General features: G+C 34.8%; 1 protein-coding gene across 1 annotated transcript; it reads right to left on the reverse strand.

The window, feature by feature from the left end:
• Positions 1-579: 579 nt before the first annotated feature.
• On the reverse strand, positions 580-20,609 carry LOC149901633 (uncharacterized). The gene is made up of 22 exons (XM_090110852.1): positions 15,301-20,609; positions 13,476-13,680; positions 12,987-13,310; positions 12,767-12,906; positions 12,504-12,647; positions 12,097-12,184; positions 11,927-12,022; positions 11,578-11,715; positions 11,219-11,359; positions 10,586-10,705; positions 9,786-10,174; positions 9,261-9,613; positions 8,663-8,852; positions 8,023-8,193; positions 7,527-7,698; positions 7,099-7,220; positions 5,588-5,790; positions 4,086-5,341; positions 3,631-3,902; positions 1,653-3,422; positions 1,496-1,575; positions 580-1,017 (listed from the first exon to the last, which is right to left on the reverse strand). Exons 1-22 carry the CDS (start codon positions 20,430-20,432, stop codon positions 956-958), a joined length of 11,568 nt encoding a protein of 3,855 aa, XP_089966978.1. The 5' UTR covers positions 20,433-20,609; the 3' UTR covers positions 580-955.
• Between the last annotated feature and the right edge of the window lie 1,111 nt (positions 20,610-21,720).

The raw sequence follows: 21,720 nt of genomic DNA on the forward strand, positions 1-21,720 counted from the left end.
CCTTTGATTAGTGATGGCGATAAAAGAATAATAACACAATAAGCTTGTTTTTTTCTTTAGACTTTTCGATCAGAATTTTCGCAAAAATATTTTGAGAATTTGTTTTAAGCATTGTTTTAAGTTTGTTTTTGTATATGTTTGCATAATGTATATCTAGTGTTTTTAATGAACGAAGTATAGAAAATAAACCAAAATTTACTGAAACAATTCAGCCCTTCTTGATTAAGTGGTGTAATCTAAGGGTTTAATTAACAGTTTCTTTTATAATCACTAGCTTTCCGCCGCAACTATATTTATAACAAATCGCTTCAGTTGTTTAGGTGTGAATAAGAGACAGACAAGAGTTACTTTCTCATATTATAATATTAAGTAGGGATAATAGATATGTAAATTGAAAATATCCATCTCAATTTTGAACTACATAAGAGCATACTTTAATCTATATTTTGTTTGAGTATGGATAAATATTTTACTGCAGAATTTACGAATTAAGAACACCAGCTTATGAACAGATTGTGGAATAAAAAATAGTTAACACCAATTCAAGCCCACCATTTCTATTATAAATAAAAAACAAAATGATATCGTTATACATTTATTAAACCACGAATATTTCCATGCATTACAATAGTATTGTAGTCAAAAGAAATGAAATATTTTTCGTTCGACAGTAATTGTAAATCTCTTTTTATATAATATATAAAATAAACCAGGATTCTTTTCGACAAACATAAACATAAATCTTACCGTAAGAGTTATTATAACACTTAAAAACTATGACATCAATACCTTTCTTAATTACTTTACACTTAACTGGCGCGAATGCCGCCTGTCCTTAAACTATTAACATATTTTTATCACAAATGAGGAAACATAAACTGTACTGAAAAAAAAGTAAAGAAATATCTTATTGATAGACGTTACACTAAAATAATAATCATAATATTCTTTACATCTATTCTAATTCCGTTATATCATCAATATCATCTAAACTGAAGTCCGCCAGCGTCAGAAGTTCTGAAAAAAAAACAACATTTATGAAATATGTAAGTAGAAGGTAAGTATGCATATTAAACTTCGTACACATCTATACTAATATTATAAAGCTCAAGAGTTTATTTGTTTGTTTGAACGCGCTAATCTCCGGAACCACCGGTCCGATTTGAAAAATTCTTTCGGTGTTAGATAGCACATTTATCGAGGAAGGCTATAAGTCTATCATCACGCTAAGACCAACAGGAGCGGAGCAATGCGGGTGAAACCGCGGAGCACAGCTAGTATCAAATATATTTAAATCATGTGACACCCCCTTGCATTCATTTTAATATGAGTTTTATTTGCCCAATCGATTAAAAAATAAAAATACAATGATTTTCTTTATTTTTGTCAAAAAGCATTGAAATTAAAATTATACAATCATATTTGAAAGAGGGATATTAACATAATTTTAAGTACCTACCGGACTAATACTTTAATTTAATTGAAATTTACTTACTTTTCTGTTTTTTCGCCGATTTGTCAACGTATAACGGCGCGGGTCGTTTTTCCACTTTGGGCTTTCTCTCTGGGATATCTCTGTAAATGAAAATTAAAATATATTTAAAAGGGGAAAATACATGAAGTGGATTTGTTAGATGTAAAAATAAACTCACGTGAGATCAATAAAAGAGCTGGCCGTCAACTTCTTCGCCGCCGCTCTTTCCACGTTAATCACTTTTGAACTTGAACTAGATTTATTAATATTGTCATATTTTGTATTTTCAATTTTTTTTAAGATCACCAATTTATTACGGGCAGGCGAACCTTGGATTGTGGATGATGGTTTGGATATCATCACGGGGCGATCTCTGCTCGTATTTGCGACACTTTTGGGCTTGGGCAAGTCATCTTTCAATATTTTTATAACGTTCGCGTTGGGTTTAGGTTTAGTTTTCGTAATTTGCACCTTCGGTAATTCTTTATACGATTCCGCCTGAATCTGGACGACGTCTTTGAAGAGCTGCATGTGGTCAGTCGGTGGACTTGGAGATCTTTTTCTATGACTAGCTTGTGGAACCACGTTTGGCTTGCTTGAATTTCTACTATATGTATTCGAAGTACTAGGTTGGCTCATTATTTGATTTTTGGCATTCGCTACAATTTTATTAGTTGCAGTCTGTGTTGGTAGACTCTTTAAATCATTTGCAGAGAATACTTGAGTGGCTGTCACTTCGATTTTTCCTGATTTTTTGGAATTGTCTTTTTTAGTATACTGGTCGTGGGACACGCTGTCTGGGGTGGAAGGAGAAATGATGACATGAGGGGTTACTTCGCTATTGCTCTGAGATTGTGGAACCCCGTTTACTCGAATTTGACCGCGACTCGTTATCACTATGGATGGTTTCGATGTATTATTCACTCTATTTTGACCGTCTAAGGATATAGACGAATTCGACCCAGGATTCGAGCCTTCTTTAGCCATTAAAGACGAAGCTGGTATGCAATAATACTTTTTATTAGGATCTAACATCTTTTTGACATTATCTGAAAGAACGAATGGTGTGCCGCCTTTAAAGCTAGCAGACTGTACAATTATAGGTGCACCTTTCGTTGGGTTTTTCAGAGGAGATTGAGTTACAGTGACAGGTTCTAAACTTCTAGATGGATTGTTAACTCCAACTGGATAAGGCACTATTTCATCGTCGCTATCAGAGAGACATATTGGTTCATTTCTAGCTGTCACTTGTGATGTTATGTTTGCCGCTAGTGCCGTCGATTGTGGAATTATCGGTGTACCTTTGTCGATCGTTAGAACTCGGACACTGGTCGGTGACTGTGTTGCAAGATTTGGAGTAATTTGTATATGGGGTGGTTTCGACGCTGTTGCAACATTTTGCGTAATCTGTTTAGGTGGTGTTTTTGTCTGCTTTTTAGTAACTGACTTGATCTGTTTATGAGGTGCTTTTGACTGCGTTGGAAGATTTGGGGTAATTTGTTTGGGTATTGTATCACTTGAGAGAGTTTGGCTGGGTAATGTACTGTCGATAAAGTAACTATTATTTCGAGATAGTGACTGCGTTGGAATATTTGGGGTTATTTGTTTGGGTATTGTATCAGTTGAGAGAGTTTGGCTGGGTAATGTACTGTTGATAAAGTAACTATTATTTCGAGATAGTGACTGCGTTGGAATATTTGGGGTAATTTGTTTGGGTATTGTATCAGTTGAGAGAGTTTGGCTGGGTAATGTATTGTCGATAAAGTAACTATTATTTCGAGATAGTGCTCGAGATTCTGTCTCGTTGTTTGCTGGCGGAGTTAGGATACTGGCTGGTCTGTGAACTACAGAGCTGATGACGACGTCTTCTTCATCATCGTCTGGTAGAATACATTCCTCCACGACCTGCGGTGGCTGAGGTTTGGCGACTTCTACGGGGCCTTTGAACCTGTTACATAAAGTTTTAGATAATTAATATTTTGTTCGGTAGGCAGAATTTAATTTAACATTATTTGACAGAAAAAATAACGAATAAGGAGCTGATGCGTCAATTTAATCACTTAAAATTAAAAACATAACTAAGGAATGTAGGTCCAGGTGAAATGTAATTTACATGTTAACTAAGACAGTTATAGTCAATATTAAATATAACTCACATTCCCACAGGAAACACGTTTTGTGGTAGTGGTTCGGGGACGATCGCTTGATTTATTTCGAGTGGTGGAGGGGATGGCGAGGGCTCAACCAATCTCTTCCTAGACTTTGGTCCAACAAATGTTTTCTTTTTCTCTTTCTTCTCGACAACCGCCTCGACCTCGTGTACGTCATCATTTTTTTTGGTCGTTATACTTATTGACGGCTGTGGTGGCTTGTCAAACTGCATTTTAATGGATTCGTGCATTCTCTTGAGTTGTTCCAATCCTAAGCTCTGAAAATAATGAAAAATAAATTATTTATTGTATAGTCGGTATGGATATTTTTTAAAGGAAAGATATCATATAACAGAGAGAAAAACAATAAAAAATCATTTGCATTAAAAATTATCAAATTTACTAGTAACATTATTGAGTTGAACACATAAATACAATAAAAATGTATGGAGATATCCTACCTCAATAGCAATTTCATATAACGGCCCGCTAACAATGGGGACGCCGGTTGCTTCGTATTCACTGCGCGCTTTGTTAGTGCTGTACTGTGCCGCCATCTTGGCTGCGTCATCAGACAGCATCGAGTTACCTCTCTGATACATGTGCGCTACAATCTTAATGAAATTATCGTTCGACAGAATCAAAGGGTGCAATGGAACTCTTTCCTCCTCAACTTTCTTCTCTTCCTTCTTGTCTGGAACGTTTTGTTTCTCTGTCACTTTTTCTTTTATTTTTTGCTTTTTAGTAATCGGAACGAGTGGGGGAGGTTCCGTAATCGGTTCATCGTCATCATCATCACTTATGAGGATACTGTCTGATTGTCTGAAACTTTTTGAGGTGGCTACTGGAACATCTTCCTTTTTGACATTTTGGAGCTGCATGCGTTTAACATTTTCGAATTTATTGTCTTGGACTTTTTCTTCCTGTTCTTTCTTTACTTTACTTTTTCTTTCATATGATTTAATGGTTTTCGTTCTCATGTCACTAATATTACTCTTTTTTTCGAGCGCTTTAATAGTTTTAGTGCCAATGTCACAAATCTTACTCTTTTTTTCGAGCGCTTTAATAGTTTTAGTGCCAATGTCACAAATCTTACTCTTTTTTTCGAGCGCTTTAATAGTTTTCGTGCCAATGTCACACGTCCATTCGACATCATCATCGTTGTCATCGTAAATATTTTCGGCGTCATCTGTGTGTTCACTAGAGTCGCTTTCAACGTTTACTATCATTTTCTTCGAACGTTTTCTTCTCTCTAATAGCTGAGGTTCTTCAACTGGAATAGGCGCAGTATTTTCAACTGGAATAGGCGCAGTTTCTTCAACTATCTGTTCATCGCGAGCAGTATATCCTGAGTCCGCATCGTCTTGCAACAGTACAGATGCGATACCGGCTGCAATAGGATCTTTGAGGAGCCCATCGTCACCCATACGAGAACTGACAAGCCGTCTTACATTAACAATGAGATTTGTCAGTTCTTCAGCTTGAATAGTTTCATGGAAATTATTCTCGATTAATATTTGCATTATTTTTTTGACTAGTATTTCTTCTTTATCAGTTTCCTCTTCTGTTGGCATAGATGCTTTTTCTTTTGTCGTCTGACTATTTTTTCCTTTTTTAACCTTGCTACTAGTTGTCGAGGTACTAGCAAAATCACTGCTCGTGGAAGCTTTATCTTCGACGGCAGATTTTTCTTTATTAGTAGTTATCGCCGAAGGATCTGTAACGGAGAAGAAATCTTTTTGGTTTTTGTTTTCAATCGTGTTAAGCTATTCTTAATGTTCTCGGGGTTAAAATATAGAGATAAGAATTTGATTTTTTTTACTTGGATGGAATATTAATGCTCGGGTCGTTTAACATTTTTTCATAATTGGTTTTTGTATTTGAAGCAATAATATCTGCAATCGAGTACACTCCGTTAGGGAGTGTGACGTTTGGAGCAGCGGCGCGACGCGCACACACATACTGGCGGGGTGCACGTGCTCCAGCTGGAACTGCTGCCAGGCGGCGGCGCGCTCGTGCTCCGGCAGCGCCGGCTCGGAGCCGCGCAGCAGCGAGTCGTGCTCGCGCACCGCGTGCAGCGCGCCGCGCGCCGCCACGCGCAGCAGCGCCGCGTCGCGCACGCCGGCCGCCACGCCCTCCGCCACGCCCCACCCCTCCTCGTCCCAGCTGACAAACAGACGCATCATATTACACGCGAGAAAACACAAAAAAGAGCGTTCGAGCCCAGCTCACGGCTCAGAAGTGAAAATTCCTTGGCAAGATTCAAAGACAGCAAAATCATCGCTTTACTCCATGACGTGACCGTATTGCCATGACGCGACCTTGAAAATTTACTCTCAACGCACATAAAGAAGTTTCACTTCAAATGGTCCCTTGTTAATATCACTTCAACGAATAGATATTAACAAGAAACCAGGCCCAGATGGAATCGCTCCCCTGTTCTTAAAAACTTGTTCAGCGCAACTCACAAAGCCTCTGTTCCACATCTACAATAAATCTATCTCCCTCGGCCATTTTCCGACTAAATGGAAAATTGCCCACATCACTCCAATACACAAAAAAGGTGATCAGAGTGATGTTATGAATTAAAGGCCAATATCAATACTGTTCGAATTTATAATTTACAACAGATTTTACTTTTATCTCAAACTACTGTTTGACCCCTGTCAACACGATTTTCTTCCAGGGCGTTCAACCATGTCAAACCTTTTGGAATACGTCAGCGATATCAATGAAGAGCTCGAAAATCAAAATGAAATTCAAGCTATCTATACAGATTTCTTCAAGGTATTCGATATGGTCGATCATAGCCTTCTTGTCCAAAAGTTGTACCACGCGGGTATTTGTGGCTCTTTGCTCAGATGGTGCGAATCATATCTTCGTAATAGGTCCCAATTAGTTATACTCAGAGGTTACAAGTCAGTCGCTCGACCAGTACCCTCAGGTGTACCTCAAGGCTCTCACCTCGGTCCTCTCTTGTTTCTACTAAACGTAAACGACCTTGGTACCAACATAACGTCTAAGTACCAAATGTTCGCCGACGATCTCAAATTGTATAGGGTTATCAACAACTATGATTACAAAACGATATCAACAGCATTACATTATGGTGCGCAAAAAATAACATGTTCCTTAATGTATATGAAATTCACAAGGAAACGAAATCCACTTCATGTAACTTACTCTACCTCTTGCTTGTGATCGCAGCGGCTTTTTCGACATTTTCGAAGATTTTGAAGACAAAATCCTAAAAATTTTTCATCAACTGCGAAGATGACAAATAATTCGACAACCAATTTGATAGTTGTCAAATAAAGTTGCCACATGAAAATCATTTATTTTCTAAATATAAATATGCTATCAGATTCTGGTAGACCTATATTCGCGTACATAATTGCAGGCTGTGTTCACCTCTAGAAACTACCTCTATGACGCTATACGCCTAAAACAAATATTTTGGAAACAATTAAATACCTGTAAAGCTCAGTGAGATCGGCCGAGTTGAAATGTCTGTCTATCTGCTGCTCGTCAACCACGCGACACGCCACAGCCTGTTTCGTGACCGAGCGCTCGTAGATCTTTTGTTCCATTGTGCCCTATATTATTATAAAAATATACACAGTATTATTAAAATGAAGCACAAAATGGCTCAGTTGGTCAATTTAGTAAGAAACATAAGGATTTTAAATTTGGCAAAGAAACGGAAGAAATAAAGTACACCAAAAGCTTTTTTAGAAAAATAAAGCTTTTTATAGAATACTTAAATTTGCAAATATAAGTAAGCATTATGCATTTCAAACTCTACTAAAACTGCATTCAACCACCGTTATGTTCAAGTACCCTAAATTTTCATATAAAAAAACTTTTTACTTGATTTTTTTTTACTTCCACATACTACGTACCATAGCAACAAGTCGATATATAAAGCAGTCTTTCTTCTGTCCGAAACGATAAACTCTGAATATGCTCTGTATATCGTGCGCGGGATTCCACGAGGTGTCGAGTATGATGACGCGGTTCGCTGCCGTCATATTTAGGCCTAGACAGCCTGCGCGGGTCGATACTAGGAATAACCTGGTTTTTGAGAGAAAATTATATTAAGTACGTCGTATTTGTAGACAGGATGAAAAAATGTCGTATGACTATTTTTTTCTGGAAATGGAAGATAAAAAACACTACACTTTCATATATATTGGAAAAAATGCAAATAATATACCTTATTCAAGATCTTGACGAGAAAGATAAAAGAGAAAGATTTATTTTAATATTTGTGAATGCATTTATTAAACTAGGGAAGTGGGATGATTTGGTTTGGTGCATTTAGGCGACTTAAATTTTTCAATCTTTATCAAAAGACAATTTCAACTATATATAACAAAAAAGAATTAAGTTGCTCACTTGGTCTTAACATTATTCTCTGCGTTGAACTCGCGACACCACTTCTGCCGCACATCCGCCGGCACTGAGCCGTCGAGCCGATAGTACTCCTGGCCGAGACTCCAGTTGTTGATGTTTCGCAGGAAATTTTCCAACGCGTCCATAGTGTAGAGCGATGTGGAGAAAATTAATCTGAAATAAAGGTTTAATAAATGCAAAAAACTTAATTATTTTTAAGTAACGATATTGAAAACAATAAAATTTTTAGAGCATAAAAAAATCGATCTTGAGTTGGAAGTTTGAACTCGCACCGCCTTTGCTCGGGCGGATCTCACGGCCACCCGTGATCCCGCCAGAGCAATCGAATTTATTCTACTCTTTCGGTTTTATGTGTCTGAGGAACATCCCAACAATGAAATAATATGTTTTGACAAACGTGATTTTCATATATTTTTGAACGTGTTTATCACCTAGAAGCTGTCTAGAAAAACAGCTCCAAAACATTGAGCTAAACTTTTACGTGACTAATATAAATAATAATGAAAAAAAGATACAGAATGCCGGTTTAGCTATGTGTAAAAATATATCTCACTATGTAATTTAAAGTAAGGAAAGAATAGACCATCTGGCTTGATCCATAATATCTATAAGATCGACTTACACCTTATCACCTAGCGCCACACACTCATCCAGCAGCTGGAACACAACGTGGAACTTATTGGAACTTTCTAGAGCGTGTAACATGTTCCCGCCTTCGAGGTAAGGTATCCACCATTCATTGGATGGTGTTGGCTTCACATTCTCTGATGCGGCTATGTCCTCTTGCGCTAGATCGTCTTCTATTTTTTCCGCTGTGAATATTTTAATTTTTGGTTAAAATGTACTAGCGACATTGTATTGTTTCATTGTGGCATGTGACGGTTGTATAGCGAAACAATTGATTTTTGAAGTGAAAACTTCTTTAGCGGCGTTGAGCACTTTTTCTGTAATGGGTATAAAATCTTAAACTCGCGTCAGGACACGTGACCTGATCGAAAAAGCGTAAGACGGATGGATATCAAACATGCTCAAACGTTAATAATCAAGTTTTCACTTCTGCCGGCACTCCCGGAGTGCAATCCGTCTTTTTTTTAATCGGGTTGAGTATTGTATCAAAATAAAAGTTCTATAGATAAGTATGCAGGGTACACAGAAAACTTTACATTTTTATATACAAAGATAAAATTTAAACTATAATTGTTAAATAAATTGTTTTATACCTTTGATTTTCTTATTTTCAGCATCTCGCGCTCTTGTCTGAAAATTATGTAGGACTAGTGGGTGTGTCCATATCTTTTGCAATATATGGAAATCCTTTAGGACCAATTGCTTGCCTTTTTTTGTCGCAGAGCCACTCAGGTAATGTGTGTACAGATCTTTTTGGCATTGTGTTAATGGAATGAACACGGTGTATTCGTACTTCTTTGGCAAATAAGGATATAGGACGGATGCCTCTTGACGTTGTAAACAACCTTCTAGAACTTTGTGAAGAATGTGTGTGCGCGTCTTCATGAGAATTATATCGTCCTCTCTTGAATCTCTGTGCTGCCCGTTCATGATGGGGTTTTCAAATCTATGGTTTTAAAGAATGTAAATGTATCAAAATTGAAAATAAAATAATATGTTATTGAATATTATTTAAGAATTATATACTCCTTCATTTCATTCATGGATTTGAATTTGATTAGTAGAACATTTTCAAGCCATTTAATTCATTTAACAGTTCATTAAATTATTGATCTTACCTGTTAGAATATTCTGCGTAAGTCCCCAACAAGCTGGGCTTAACAAAGTTCACCATACAATAGTATTCCCTCAAATTATTCTGCATCGGAGTTCCCGTCAGTACAATTCTTCTCTTTGTGCTGACTCTACTCATAGCTACCGCTAGCACAGAGCAATCGTTCTTTAGCAAATGTCCTTCATCACATACAATTATATCTGGTCCAGGATCGAGTAGAGCAGTTCGTATCTTCTTTATATAGGTTGGTCTCACATGATCTATTTCAGAGTCAAGGGTTGTAAGACTCCGGAATAATTCGTAACCAATGATGAATATCCCACCATTGTTATACCAGTCTTCTAGCTGGTATGCGCGCTCGTATGTACGCTTCAGTTTTGATAGCTCGAATGTCTGGTAAAAAATATAGATTTAAATCTACTATTTTAGTACAAGGTTAGTCCATGAAAAAGTATATTGAATCCATCAATAAATTAATAATTAATTTTTATAGTGGATGATGGAAAAAAATTGTTTTAAAGCATTTTAACTTAATTCTATCAAGTAAAATAAATGCCTATTCTAATAATTAAGCAGCTAACTACCTAATAACAAAAAAAAACAGTAAAAATGTGAGAAACATTTTTAGACAATTATACCTGTAGTTTTCGTCTCATTTTTTTAGGCTTGAAAAGTACAATGATAATCGTTAATAAAAGGAAGACTAAATAAATCTTCCAGGTTTATATATTTTAAACAAAATGAAATGTACAATATTTGACTTAACTGTAATAAAATAATAGTAATATAAAATAATAGTACAACCTTAATTTTGTCTGTAACTGGATCAATCCATTTATGGATCTCGTCGACCCAATTCAATACAGTGGAAAGAGGACAGCATACGAGCACACGCTTCATATTTAGCATGGGATGAGTTAAAACCTGTAGAATAATTTTAAATCATTTAAAGAAAGCAATTAATTTAGATTTTTTTTAATAATCGAAAAAATCTATCACGACATGGGATTCGAACCCAAGTCTTTTTGCCAAACCGGGGCAACGTCTAGTATCTCGGCCACCTCTGATTCCGCCTGAAAAATCGAATTTCTTCGAGCAATCGTTTTATGCGCCTAATCCACGGCATTTATTGAGCCAGCCATCTCAACCAATATATATACATATAATATTTTGTCTATTGTCCTCGTGACACGCTAACGCAGCACGCGTGCCGCACGAACCGTACACTCCGTACTGTACGTGTACCGGCGCACGCTATACCGTACCGTGTGCAGCAGAGCCAGCACTTGCAGCGTCTTGCCCAGCCCCATGCAGTGCGCCAGTATGCAGCCGCCGCCCGGGTCACCACTGGCCACGCGGGACACGCTAACGCAGCACGCGTGCCGCACGAACCGTACACTCCGTACTGTACGTGTACCGGCGCACGCTATACCGTACCGTGTGCAGCAGAGCCAGCACTTGCAGCGTCTTGCCCAGCCCCATGCAGTGCGCCAGTATGCAGCCGCCGCCCGGGTCGCCGCTGGCCACGCGGGACACGCTCTCGAAGCACGCGTCCCACATGAACTTAACTCCTTCGTACTGTAATGTGTTGAATTGAGTACTATTTATTATCAAAAAGAATGAAAAAACTACGATATCATCAAAATAAATGAAAAACAGTACACCTTTTAAAAAAGTCAAGCGTGACTCGAACTAAACGTGACAAAAATGTTTTAAGTATAATCATAAACAATTAACGAATAAATGAACAAAATAAAGAATTCAAATATGTAGTACACATTTCAAAAAATCCTCACCTGATGCGCTTTCATAACTTGCGTGAAGAACTTGTGAACACCAGCAACGGGTAGATTGTTCTCGAAATCATATTCCAAACACAGTTCGTCGTTTATCACCACAACGTTAACACCTTCTTCGCATCCGAGATGTTCTCTCTAAAAGAAAACAATGCAAAAAATACACATCATCTACGTGTACAAAAACTAAAATCGATCAAGTGCGATTCGGACTCGCGACAAATAAACCGAAGAGCAATTGCAAAATAATTAGTCACCCATCCAATTTATGACCATGAGAAACGTTGCTTAACCTCAATTTTTTTTAATAAAACATATTTTACAAATAAAAATAAATGTTCATATTTACCAATTGTGCCTGTCTGTTATTCAGTCTTCGTTTTCTGTCAAACTCTTCCTTATTTGCAATTATGGTTGAATGGTTAAGATTTTGTTTATTAAGAACCTAAAAGCAAGTAAAATGTTAAAATGGCACTTTATTATCATACTATGTTGTGTTTTTATTTTATTTATATTAACCTTTCTGATATTTCGACGTCCCTTGCTATAATTTTGGGAACACTTTCTTGAAGACAGTTGTTCACCGAAGAGTTCTCTAGCTAGAATACTAAAAACAAATGTGAAAATTAAATTACAATAAATTTTTAAATGCTAAAGAAGCTATTTATCAAATAGTATTTATTATTGTTTTTAAAAACGGGTATATATGTTTAGAAAAAGCGTATAATTTAAAGCAAAAATCATTTTTAACTTTTTGATCGTTATGAGATATGTGAAAAGGTAACTTATCTATATTTTAAAACATTATTTTTCAAAAAATCACTAAACCGATTCTTCATACATACATTGAATAATTCAATAAAATATTCATAAATTTCAAAAGATAGACATTTCGGTAAATAAAAGAACAACCGATCTATACTCACTTCATTTGCTTTCGTCGTTCTAGAGCTTTCTTTTTCGATCGCTTTCCTCTACTTAATCTAGACTTCGACGATTGATGTTCTGACGCCTCTCCTCGCTTTTCAATAAACTCACTAACTCTTTTAGCACCTTTCGCTTCGTCATCGCTGAAAAACATAAGAACGTAACGTATAATTGGTAATTCAAAGAATAATAAAAGTAACTTGAGGAAAAAAGATAAAAAAATTATTTGTCAAAAATGTTAACATTAGTATAAAGTATGTACATAGCAGTGTCATGTTTCTTCTCGATTCGTTTGAGTAATTTCTCTTTAGTAAAAACCCATTGCTTCTCTTCTTCTGATGAGGATTCATCTTCTTTCGACAACTCTGTTTTATGTCTCAGTTTTTGTTTTTTAGCGCCTCTCTGTAAATATTTGGAAAATTTGTGAAATCATTTTAAATTATTTATTCTTTACTCAATAATACAATGTTATACACACTTACAGTAGTCATCTTTATAGGTTTCAGCAGATCTTTAGTTTCAGGGGAAGGTTCTTCTTTCATAACAACTGGCGTGTTGAGTAGTTTCAGTTCTGAATTCATCATAATATCAGCAGTTAACATTACAGAATCTCCACTTGTTGGTTTAATGTCTTTAGTCTTTGATTTAGGACCAGATTTCACTTTTAAAGGAGAAGCTTCTTCAGTACCAGGTTCTTGTTTAATTTTAATATTCTCATCGAATTTTTCAGTTTGTTCTGAATCACTTTCATTATCGTTCATTAGCAAATTCTTTGCCATAGAATTTTCAGGATCTCGGGGGGCTTCCTGTAAAAAATCGTATCTGTATCACAAAGAATACATCGGCGGCCGTTGGTACACAGTTCCCAAAATAACAATAATTAAATATTCAATCAAACCCTAATTATTATTGAATTAACATACATACAATGTTTGTAAAACAAATAATATGAATTAAAAGGATGAATTTACTTGAGGTATGTCATCATAATCACGGCCATCATCTTCATCTTCAGATGGTGTTAGTTCTGCACATTGATCATCTTTGTTAATATTTTCGGGGCTTGAACCATTATCCACTCCCAATTTAGGAGCTTTATTTGCATTTTTGTCATTGTGCTTCACGCGAGTTTTATCCTTTGTTGCAGGTCTAGCCAATGATGCCAAATTTGTTAACCTGTTAAATAATTAAATATTAAAGAACAATGTCAAAAAGTCGTTTTCAATCCCGTTACTGTAAAAATATTATGTTATAAACAAGATTTTTTAGGTTTATAATTAAAATTTATTTGTTTTTTTTTAAATAGCCGTAGTCGCAGAGATCCAAATAAATTAATTTTAAAAGATAATCCTCGAATAAAAAAATATAATAAAAATTGTCTTTGTATGAGTGTAATAATATATAATAAGGTACAAACTAAATTAAAAAACTTACTCTAAATTATTTTTTAAAAAACTTAACGAATGGCTTCAACAGAAATGTTTTTATAGTGTTAAGGAATATTTGGACTCATGAAATGGGATTGTATATTAATTGTTACTTGATTTTATAATGTATGTTATAATAAATTTTGAAATTTTTATTGTTTAATGAATAATGTGAATGAACGACAAATTAATTAGACACTTTGATTACACGACTCGACAAAAAAAATTTCGTTCTTTGTCCTAAAGTTTATACTATTATTTTCCAGTTAGTTATGCACAAAAACGAAAAGAAAATACCTTTTTTCGGTATAAAGTTTGCTTTTGTGATAGTTATAATAATAATACAAATTTTTCAATTTTTTCATAAATTTTAATTTTTTAAAAAAACCGCGCGGTGAGAGTGGGATATTAACGTTTACACTGTGCCGCTAGATGGCACCCGAGTGATAAACAACCATCAGGTATTATTTACAAGCCCAGAATAACTTAAAATGTCGTCACGAAAGTGCAAATACGATGCTGATGCATTTTGTTTTATATGTGGTCAATTTATTAAAGTTCGAGACGTGAAATATGAACTAAAGACATCTCACGTTCTCTGTGAAGCCTATGAAGCATATTTTGACTGTCCTGTACGGAATCAAGATAAGCCATGGGCTCCACATGTTGCTTGTAGATATTGTAAAAGGTGTTTGGAAGGTAAGGCAAATTCCAATTACAAATTTTAAGGCCATGGGCTGCAGGATGTCATTAAAAGTGCATATGCTGCATGCTCATTTGGATAAATTTAAAAACAATATGGGAGCCTATTCCGAAGAGCAAAGAGAACGTTTCCATCAGGACATCATGAATTTTGTACAACGCTATCAAGGCCAATACAATGAAAACATGATGGGCGACTATATTTGGGGTTTATAGAGAGAAAGTAGCTATGAACATAAAAGAAAAAGAAAAAGTGTGCACTTTTAAGTTATTTTCCACTTCTCTGTAAGCTAATTTGATAGTAAAACTTAATAAAAATAATAAACATTTTTATTTCAATAGTTTTATTTTCAATAAAAAATTAAAATCCGAGATTTTTAAAAATTTCCTTCAATCAGTCTTCTAAGCACAAAAGCAAAGTTTTTCATGCCATATATTTTTTTTCCGTCTAATTACGACCTAAACTACGAAATTTAATGCTTTGCAATCAAAGTCAAATTTCATGGTGACCCGTTGTTATAGATATGTAATAATATAATTTTGCACGCTGTTAAATAACGGCTAAACATGCTGTAATATTATATTGTAAGTTATAACACCCTAAAATACCATGTTTAAATGCAAATAAAGGATTTATTATTATATTATATTACACAACATTTCTTACCTATTTACTTCTGCATCATCATTATCTTCATCACTACCGTCCTCAATATCCTGAAACCTCAAATAAGTATCTACAAAGGATTCAGGAAGTTTCTCTAAAACAACTGACGCATTTTCATATATCTTAGGATCGCTGGGATTGATACAATAACATTTCCATCCATGTCTATCAATGTACTCTGTTTCATCATTCTTATCACAATGTTTTGATAAATCCTTTTCATTATTTTTTTCTATTGAATCATTATTTGTAACATTTTTAATTGGTTCATCTTCAACAGCTATATCTGGTTCACATTCTAAAAGTTCAGATGGAACATTCAGATCCATATCTGGACATAATTGTTCCTTTGCTTGATTTTGAGATACTTGAGGTTTTCTAAGCCTCTTTGAATTCCTTGTATTGGCACTACTTGACTGATTACTAGTTTCAGAAGAAATATGCTCGGTTGAGTCTACTTCACTACACTGCACAGGAATCTTTGTTATTTCCTGGACCTTCTCCTCCGTATCCTTTGATTTTTCACTTACTTGAGGCTTTGCACGCCTCGCTTGTAATGGAATTTCTTCTGTCTCTGAATCAGAAGAATCAATTTTCTTCTCAAGTTGTCGTATTTTTTCTTTCATTCTTCTTGTCAGGATAGCAACATCATTTCCAACCACAGGAAATTTATCCTTAACAACCTCTTTTGAATTCTTTTTTGATTTCAAGGTTTTCGTAGGTTTCTTTTTAACTTGTTTTTTGTTGCTATCTTCATCTGAGCTATTTTCCATGAGTTGGTCTTTTGCAACTTCGATGCTTTGTGGAACAAGCAAACCCATATCATCATCAAAGGTATCTTTTTCCCCATCAGAATCAGGTTCATATTGACGTCTAATACGCTGTGAGCTTTGACTGTAAATTTCATCATTGTTTAACATATATGTTGTAGATATGTCTTTAATTATTTTGTTTGTGCTAACAAAAGACTCAAACAGATCTTCGCTGTATGACTTACTATTCTGTCTTGCTAACTGTGGTGGAGGTTCATCAAGAGCTTGTGTTGTTTCTTCTATATGCTCTTCCTTAGTCACGACATGCGCTACCGGAAGTTGCATCTCCTCCTCTTCTTGTGGTTCTGCCTTAATGTTCATCACATTAATATCAGGCTCAGGTTCCTCCGGCTCAATTTTTATTTGCGCAAATGAACATTCTTCAGAAGAAACAATTTGATTATCTGTTTCTGGTGAATCTTTATCACTGGTAACTATGGATGGCATTAAGCAAGAACGTAACTCTTGCATTTGAACCTTAGAAACCCAATTAGAGTCTTCTGTGCCTGGTTGCTGTATAAAATCTGCATCTGGATTAAAGTCTTCATTGTTTGTGTCATCTTCATTACCAAACGGTAAGTTGTCTTCATTATTAAAATGTGTGTCCTCCTCGTTATCAAAACTATCATCATCTTCATGATGTTCACCATGGATTGAGTGAGCAGAATCAAACTGAGGTGTTTGAAAATTTGAATAGTCTTCTTCTGTTATTGAACTCACACAATTAATTGTTAAAGCCATGGAATCTAGTGGATCAGCTCCTTGTTCATTTTTTCGAGTTTCATTATATTCACAATCATTGAGAGATTTTTGAGTCAATTTTGCATTTATTGTCTTTAATGCAAGTGAACTTAATAAATTTACAGAGTACAGGGGAATTTCTTTTACCACTGGTAGAAAATATCTTTGTACAATTTTAAAGCACAACAAGGACAAAGATGAAACTTGAAATATATCCTTTTTATGAAGAAATAATTCTTTATATTCAGAATTATGCAATATTTTTGTAGTACTGGTTAAGAGAGATTGAGTTTCTAAATGTTCTTTTCTCAATAATGTGTTTATTTTTAAAATACATATTGCTTTCAGAGATTTAACAGTCTTTTCAGGTGTATCGGTTCTTCTAAATATTATGTTGCCATTTTTGTCATTTTGTTTGTATAAAGGTTCATGACACATATCAATATGTGGGTTAACTATAGAATTTTCTCCTTCATCACAAACAATCTTTGATTGAACATTTTGTTTTAAAATATGCAAATGCTTTTGTATTGACTCCGTACATATTGTCAATAAACGTTTTGGAGTTATTAATTCATTACTAGATGAAGCTTTGATTTTTACAACAAAATCACTACTTGTAGTATCTACATGACACATATCAATATGTGGGTTAACTATAGAATTTTCTCCTTCATCACAAACAATCTTTGATTGAACATTTTGTTTTAAAATATGCAAATGCTTTTGTATTGACTCCGTACATATTGTCAATAAACGTTTTGGAGTTATTAATTCATTACTAGTTGAAGCTTTGATTTTTACAACAAAATCACTACTTGTAGTATCTACATTACTTGCATTCAAAGTAAACATGTCGTCATTTACCTCATTTTCATGATCAGAAGCATCCTTAACAAAATAATTGCATACATAGTTTTGGTTAATGGAGAGCCATTCCATTGATGTATAAGGGCGACAGATAGACAAAACTTTTTCATGCCTGTAGTAATTGTCAAAAAAGCTTTTTACCATATCTAAAGTAATAAAATCAGGGGGTTTTTTATTTCGGCTGTCCTGGGCTAAAAAAGACTGCGTAGGTTGTACTTTCTTTACCATTACCGATTCATTAAGCCAAACAGTATGTCTTCCTTTCATATTATGCTTTTCTGTTGCTGCTGGCTTTGGGGATGATTTGGGAGTTTTTGCAATTTTAATTGACAGCTCCTTGTTGAGGAAAACAGTTTTAGGATTAAATTTTGGTTTCATTTCTGGTTTAATAGGAGTTATTTCTTCCACAATTTCACAATCACTATCATCTTTGGTTTGTGGCGTGATAGTTTTCTGCTTTTCTCTATATTGCAATAGATTATTTGTTTGTAAAAATTCCTCATATTTTGTCTCCAAATCGTTTTCCATTTGCATTAAATTATGTTTGGCAAGTTTAAACAAAAGAAATGATTTTTTAACACAATAATCCATTTTAAATGTATCTGTGACATTGGTGGTATTAATTTTCTTCTCAATAAAATCACGAGATTTCTGTGTCATAAGCTCACCTAACTCTGCTGTTGTTTCAACAATATTCTTTAAAAATTCACACGCTTTTTCTGATTGATCTGAAGACAGATTTACTTGTTTTTTCATAGGCAGGACTTGTTTTGAATCCGTTTGTGTAGTTTTGGATACATTTACTATGGATGTTGTCTGTGTATCACTTTCTTTCGTCTTCTTGGGTTCATTTTGATTTATAACTGGTATTTCAAATTTTGTAACTGGGCTTTCTGATGGTTTGGACTTTATAATCTTTATATCGGTGCCTTGAATTTTCTTCGCAAGATAGTCTGATATGTTAGAGGTGGATTCCCAGTTATTTGATGCATCTTTAAATAATACAGAGCTTATTAAACTATCTTCAATATCAATATCAACATCCAGGATTTCAGACTCAGTTTTTGAGTTGTTTGACATCTCTGAAGCAATATCTGTTTTGCTTTTATTTCCCAGGGAAGATACATTTCTATTGCCCCTCTTTTTAGGACTTTTGCTTTTATCAATTCTATCAAACTTTTTAACTCTCCCTTTTTTCTGTCTCTTGTCATCATCATATTCTTTTATTTCCATGTCAGAATCTAAAGATGATTCTGGCGAATCATATTTCCTTCCTGGTACATATTCATCATCGGAATAAGTGTATTTCCCCTTTTTTCTTCTACGAGGTTCGTCATCAGACAACTCTACATTCGCAAAAGGGTCTTCATCCGATTCTTCATCATATTTGAAAACCTGCTTCGTTCGTCTGCGCACAGGTCGTTTCGAGGTGTCAAGGGCTTCTAATTCTGTTTCATTATTTTCTGTTTCATTTTGTTTGACATCAACATTTAACTCAATGTTATCTGTATCCATAGCAGGTTTACTTACATCAGTGACTATAGTATCAATATTATATTCAAAATCGTCCATTGCAGGCTTTTTTGGTATTCTTTTTGTTATTTTAGATTCATTTTCACCAAGTATCAGATCAGGCTCTTCATTTTCATGTACTTTGATTTCTATATTCATGTTTGTATCATTATCTGGTTTTAGTTCACACGTAGATTTCAGTTGACTTAAGCAGATATCATCTGTTTCATCATCAAGGTAATTATCATTTTTCATTTCTACTAAAAGAGAACTGGAATCTATTGCATCATTCTGCAGTTTACATTCAGTCAAATCTTTTTTGCTACTATTATCAGCAATATTATCTTCAGAATTAACAGTATCCTCTACAGATTGAATTGTGGCTTCGGAATCAATTTTTTCAGATTCCATAGCATTTTTTCTCTTTTTTTTACTCACACCTTTTAATTTACCTTTAGATGTGTTTATTGTTGATTCATCATTTTCTACATGAACATTTTTCATACTTTCCTGTTCAATAAATTCATTTGAGACTTTTTTATTTCTTCCTCTCTTTCGCGGAGTGCCATTAAGGAGTGAATCATTTATTGTGGAAGAAACAATTTGAACATTTTCCATATTTTCTATGCTATTTGAACTTATTGCACAGTCGGTATTGGTCTCTGTAATGTTTCTCCTACCTCTCCTACTTGTTGTTGAAGTTGTACAATTTACATCTTTTATATTTTTTACGGCTTCTTTTCTGGGTCTACCACGTTTTGGCTTTATGGGTCTACCACGTATTGGCTTTTTCGGGACTATTTCATTTTGTGCAGGTATTTCGTTTATAGTCGTAGTTTTATTACTAGTTTCAATACTATTGTTAACAGAATCAGATATTTCACCATTGTTCTCAATTAAAATATTATGCTCACTTGAATCATTATTTATACATTGTTCTACATTATTATCAATTTTTTCATTTGAGTTTTCTATAGCTTCATTAATATTCGGTAAGTCTGACCCACAGGGACCATTCTCATCGCAAATTGATTCGAGTGTCACCTCCGGTAGTTTCACATCTGTATTATCAAACGAGGAAGCTAAGTCAGACAGTGTTATATACTCTTCTTCTTCATATGCAACATTTGCCTGAAAGCTTTCAAATGCATCTTCTGTTGTACTTATAGTATCGGCCAATTCAATTTGTTCAGACATTTTGGATTTGCAAATGCTTAATAGGCACACATAAGCATTGTTTAGAATATTTATTGCAACTCAATAAAAACATTGATTTTATTAAGTATTTAGTCTCAAAATGAAATAAAGTAATATAGTTTCCAACACAGGATTAAGAATTATTATAATAATAACACACCGAGCGAACAAGAACGAACCAAAATGTTGACATAAAGTCATAAAGTAAAGCATTCAGTCAAGCATTGTATATTTTTGTTGCCATGTTTATAATAGATTTTCTAGAGTTAATGCTTTGACCTTGTTAAGTTATTACACCTGGCCACTAAATTTAGAAGCTCATTGAGAAATTAGAAGCTTCTCATCATATTGTTCCGTAGAGGGAGAATGTACTAGAGACGACATCGGCGTATACCCGAACGAGATGGCGAATCCTTACGTCAATGTTGCCAACTATTACAAAAACTTTTTATCCGAAAAACTGGCAAAATATCTATAAATGTTTGGGTATTTTTTTGTAAGATAGGTTTATGAAGAAAAAGACAGATTTGAAAAGATTTTGTTATTTATTAACTTAACTAGCGACCCGCCCCGGCTTCGCACGGGTGCAATGCTGATACTAAATAGTAAATACACTACAGAAAAACTGTGAACGTTGTATATAAAAACATAGCGGCCCGCTCCGGCTTCGCACGGGTATAAAATATATAGCCGGGCGGCCGGCCGGTACAAGCGCGGATCCAGGGGGGGGGGTCATGGGGGTCATGGGCCATGCCCCCCCCTGGGCCATGTGCACGACCTAAGTGGACCACTAATTTAATATTAACTTTTGAAATTAACAAAGTAATATTGTTCAACATGATTTTTTATTAACTTTTGAAACATAAAAGTAATATTATAGAACAATGAAATCAATTTCAAACGGAAGAGAATATAGGTAACAAAAATTAGAGGAAAAGTTATTTACGATCGATCTGAGATCGGGATTAAAAAAACTATAACTGCGGAATAAAGTTTAATGGTAAAGTTGTAGGTATTTAAAATATTTATTACAACTTTTGCTTTTACACTTCTCGCAATTAACCACAAATATCGAAATATCCCAGTTCATATATTTTTTATAAAAAAACAAGGCTAAAGTTTAGATATCATTTCAATCAATGGTAAATAATAATAGAAAATACAGTAAAATTAGGACAAAAAAGGTCAAGTGCGAGTCGGACTCGCGCACCGAGGGCTTCGAACAAACCTAATTGTTTTATTATGTTGTATCTTTAAATGTTGCTTGTAGCAATTTTTTCTTTGTCTG

Source organism: Colias eurytheme, chromosome 16 (assembly GCF_061535395.1).
Source record: "Colias eurytheme isolate Ceu_HAF_F1 chromosome 16, ilColEury1 Martin Lab GWU primary, whole genome shotgun sequence".
Taxonomy (NCBI): domain Eukaryota; kingdom Metazoa; phylum Arthropoda; class Insecta; order Lepidoptera; family Pieridae; genus Colias; species Colias eurytheme.

Excerpts from the sequence above, each read along its gene's own strand:
- LOC149901633 (XM_090110852.1), bottom strand. The coding sequence starts at position 20,432 with ATGTCTGAACAAATTGAATTGGCCGATACTATAAGTACAACAGAAGAT. Across the intron at positions 7,221-7,526 it reads TATATCGACTTGTTGCTATG|GGCACAATGGAACAAAAGAT; the intron begins GTACGTAGTATG and ends ATAATAATATAG. Across the intron at positions 3,423-3,630 it reads AACGTGTTTCCTGTGGGAAT|GTTCAAAGGCCCCGTAGAAG; the intron begins GTGAGTTATATT and ends TTTATGTAACAG.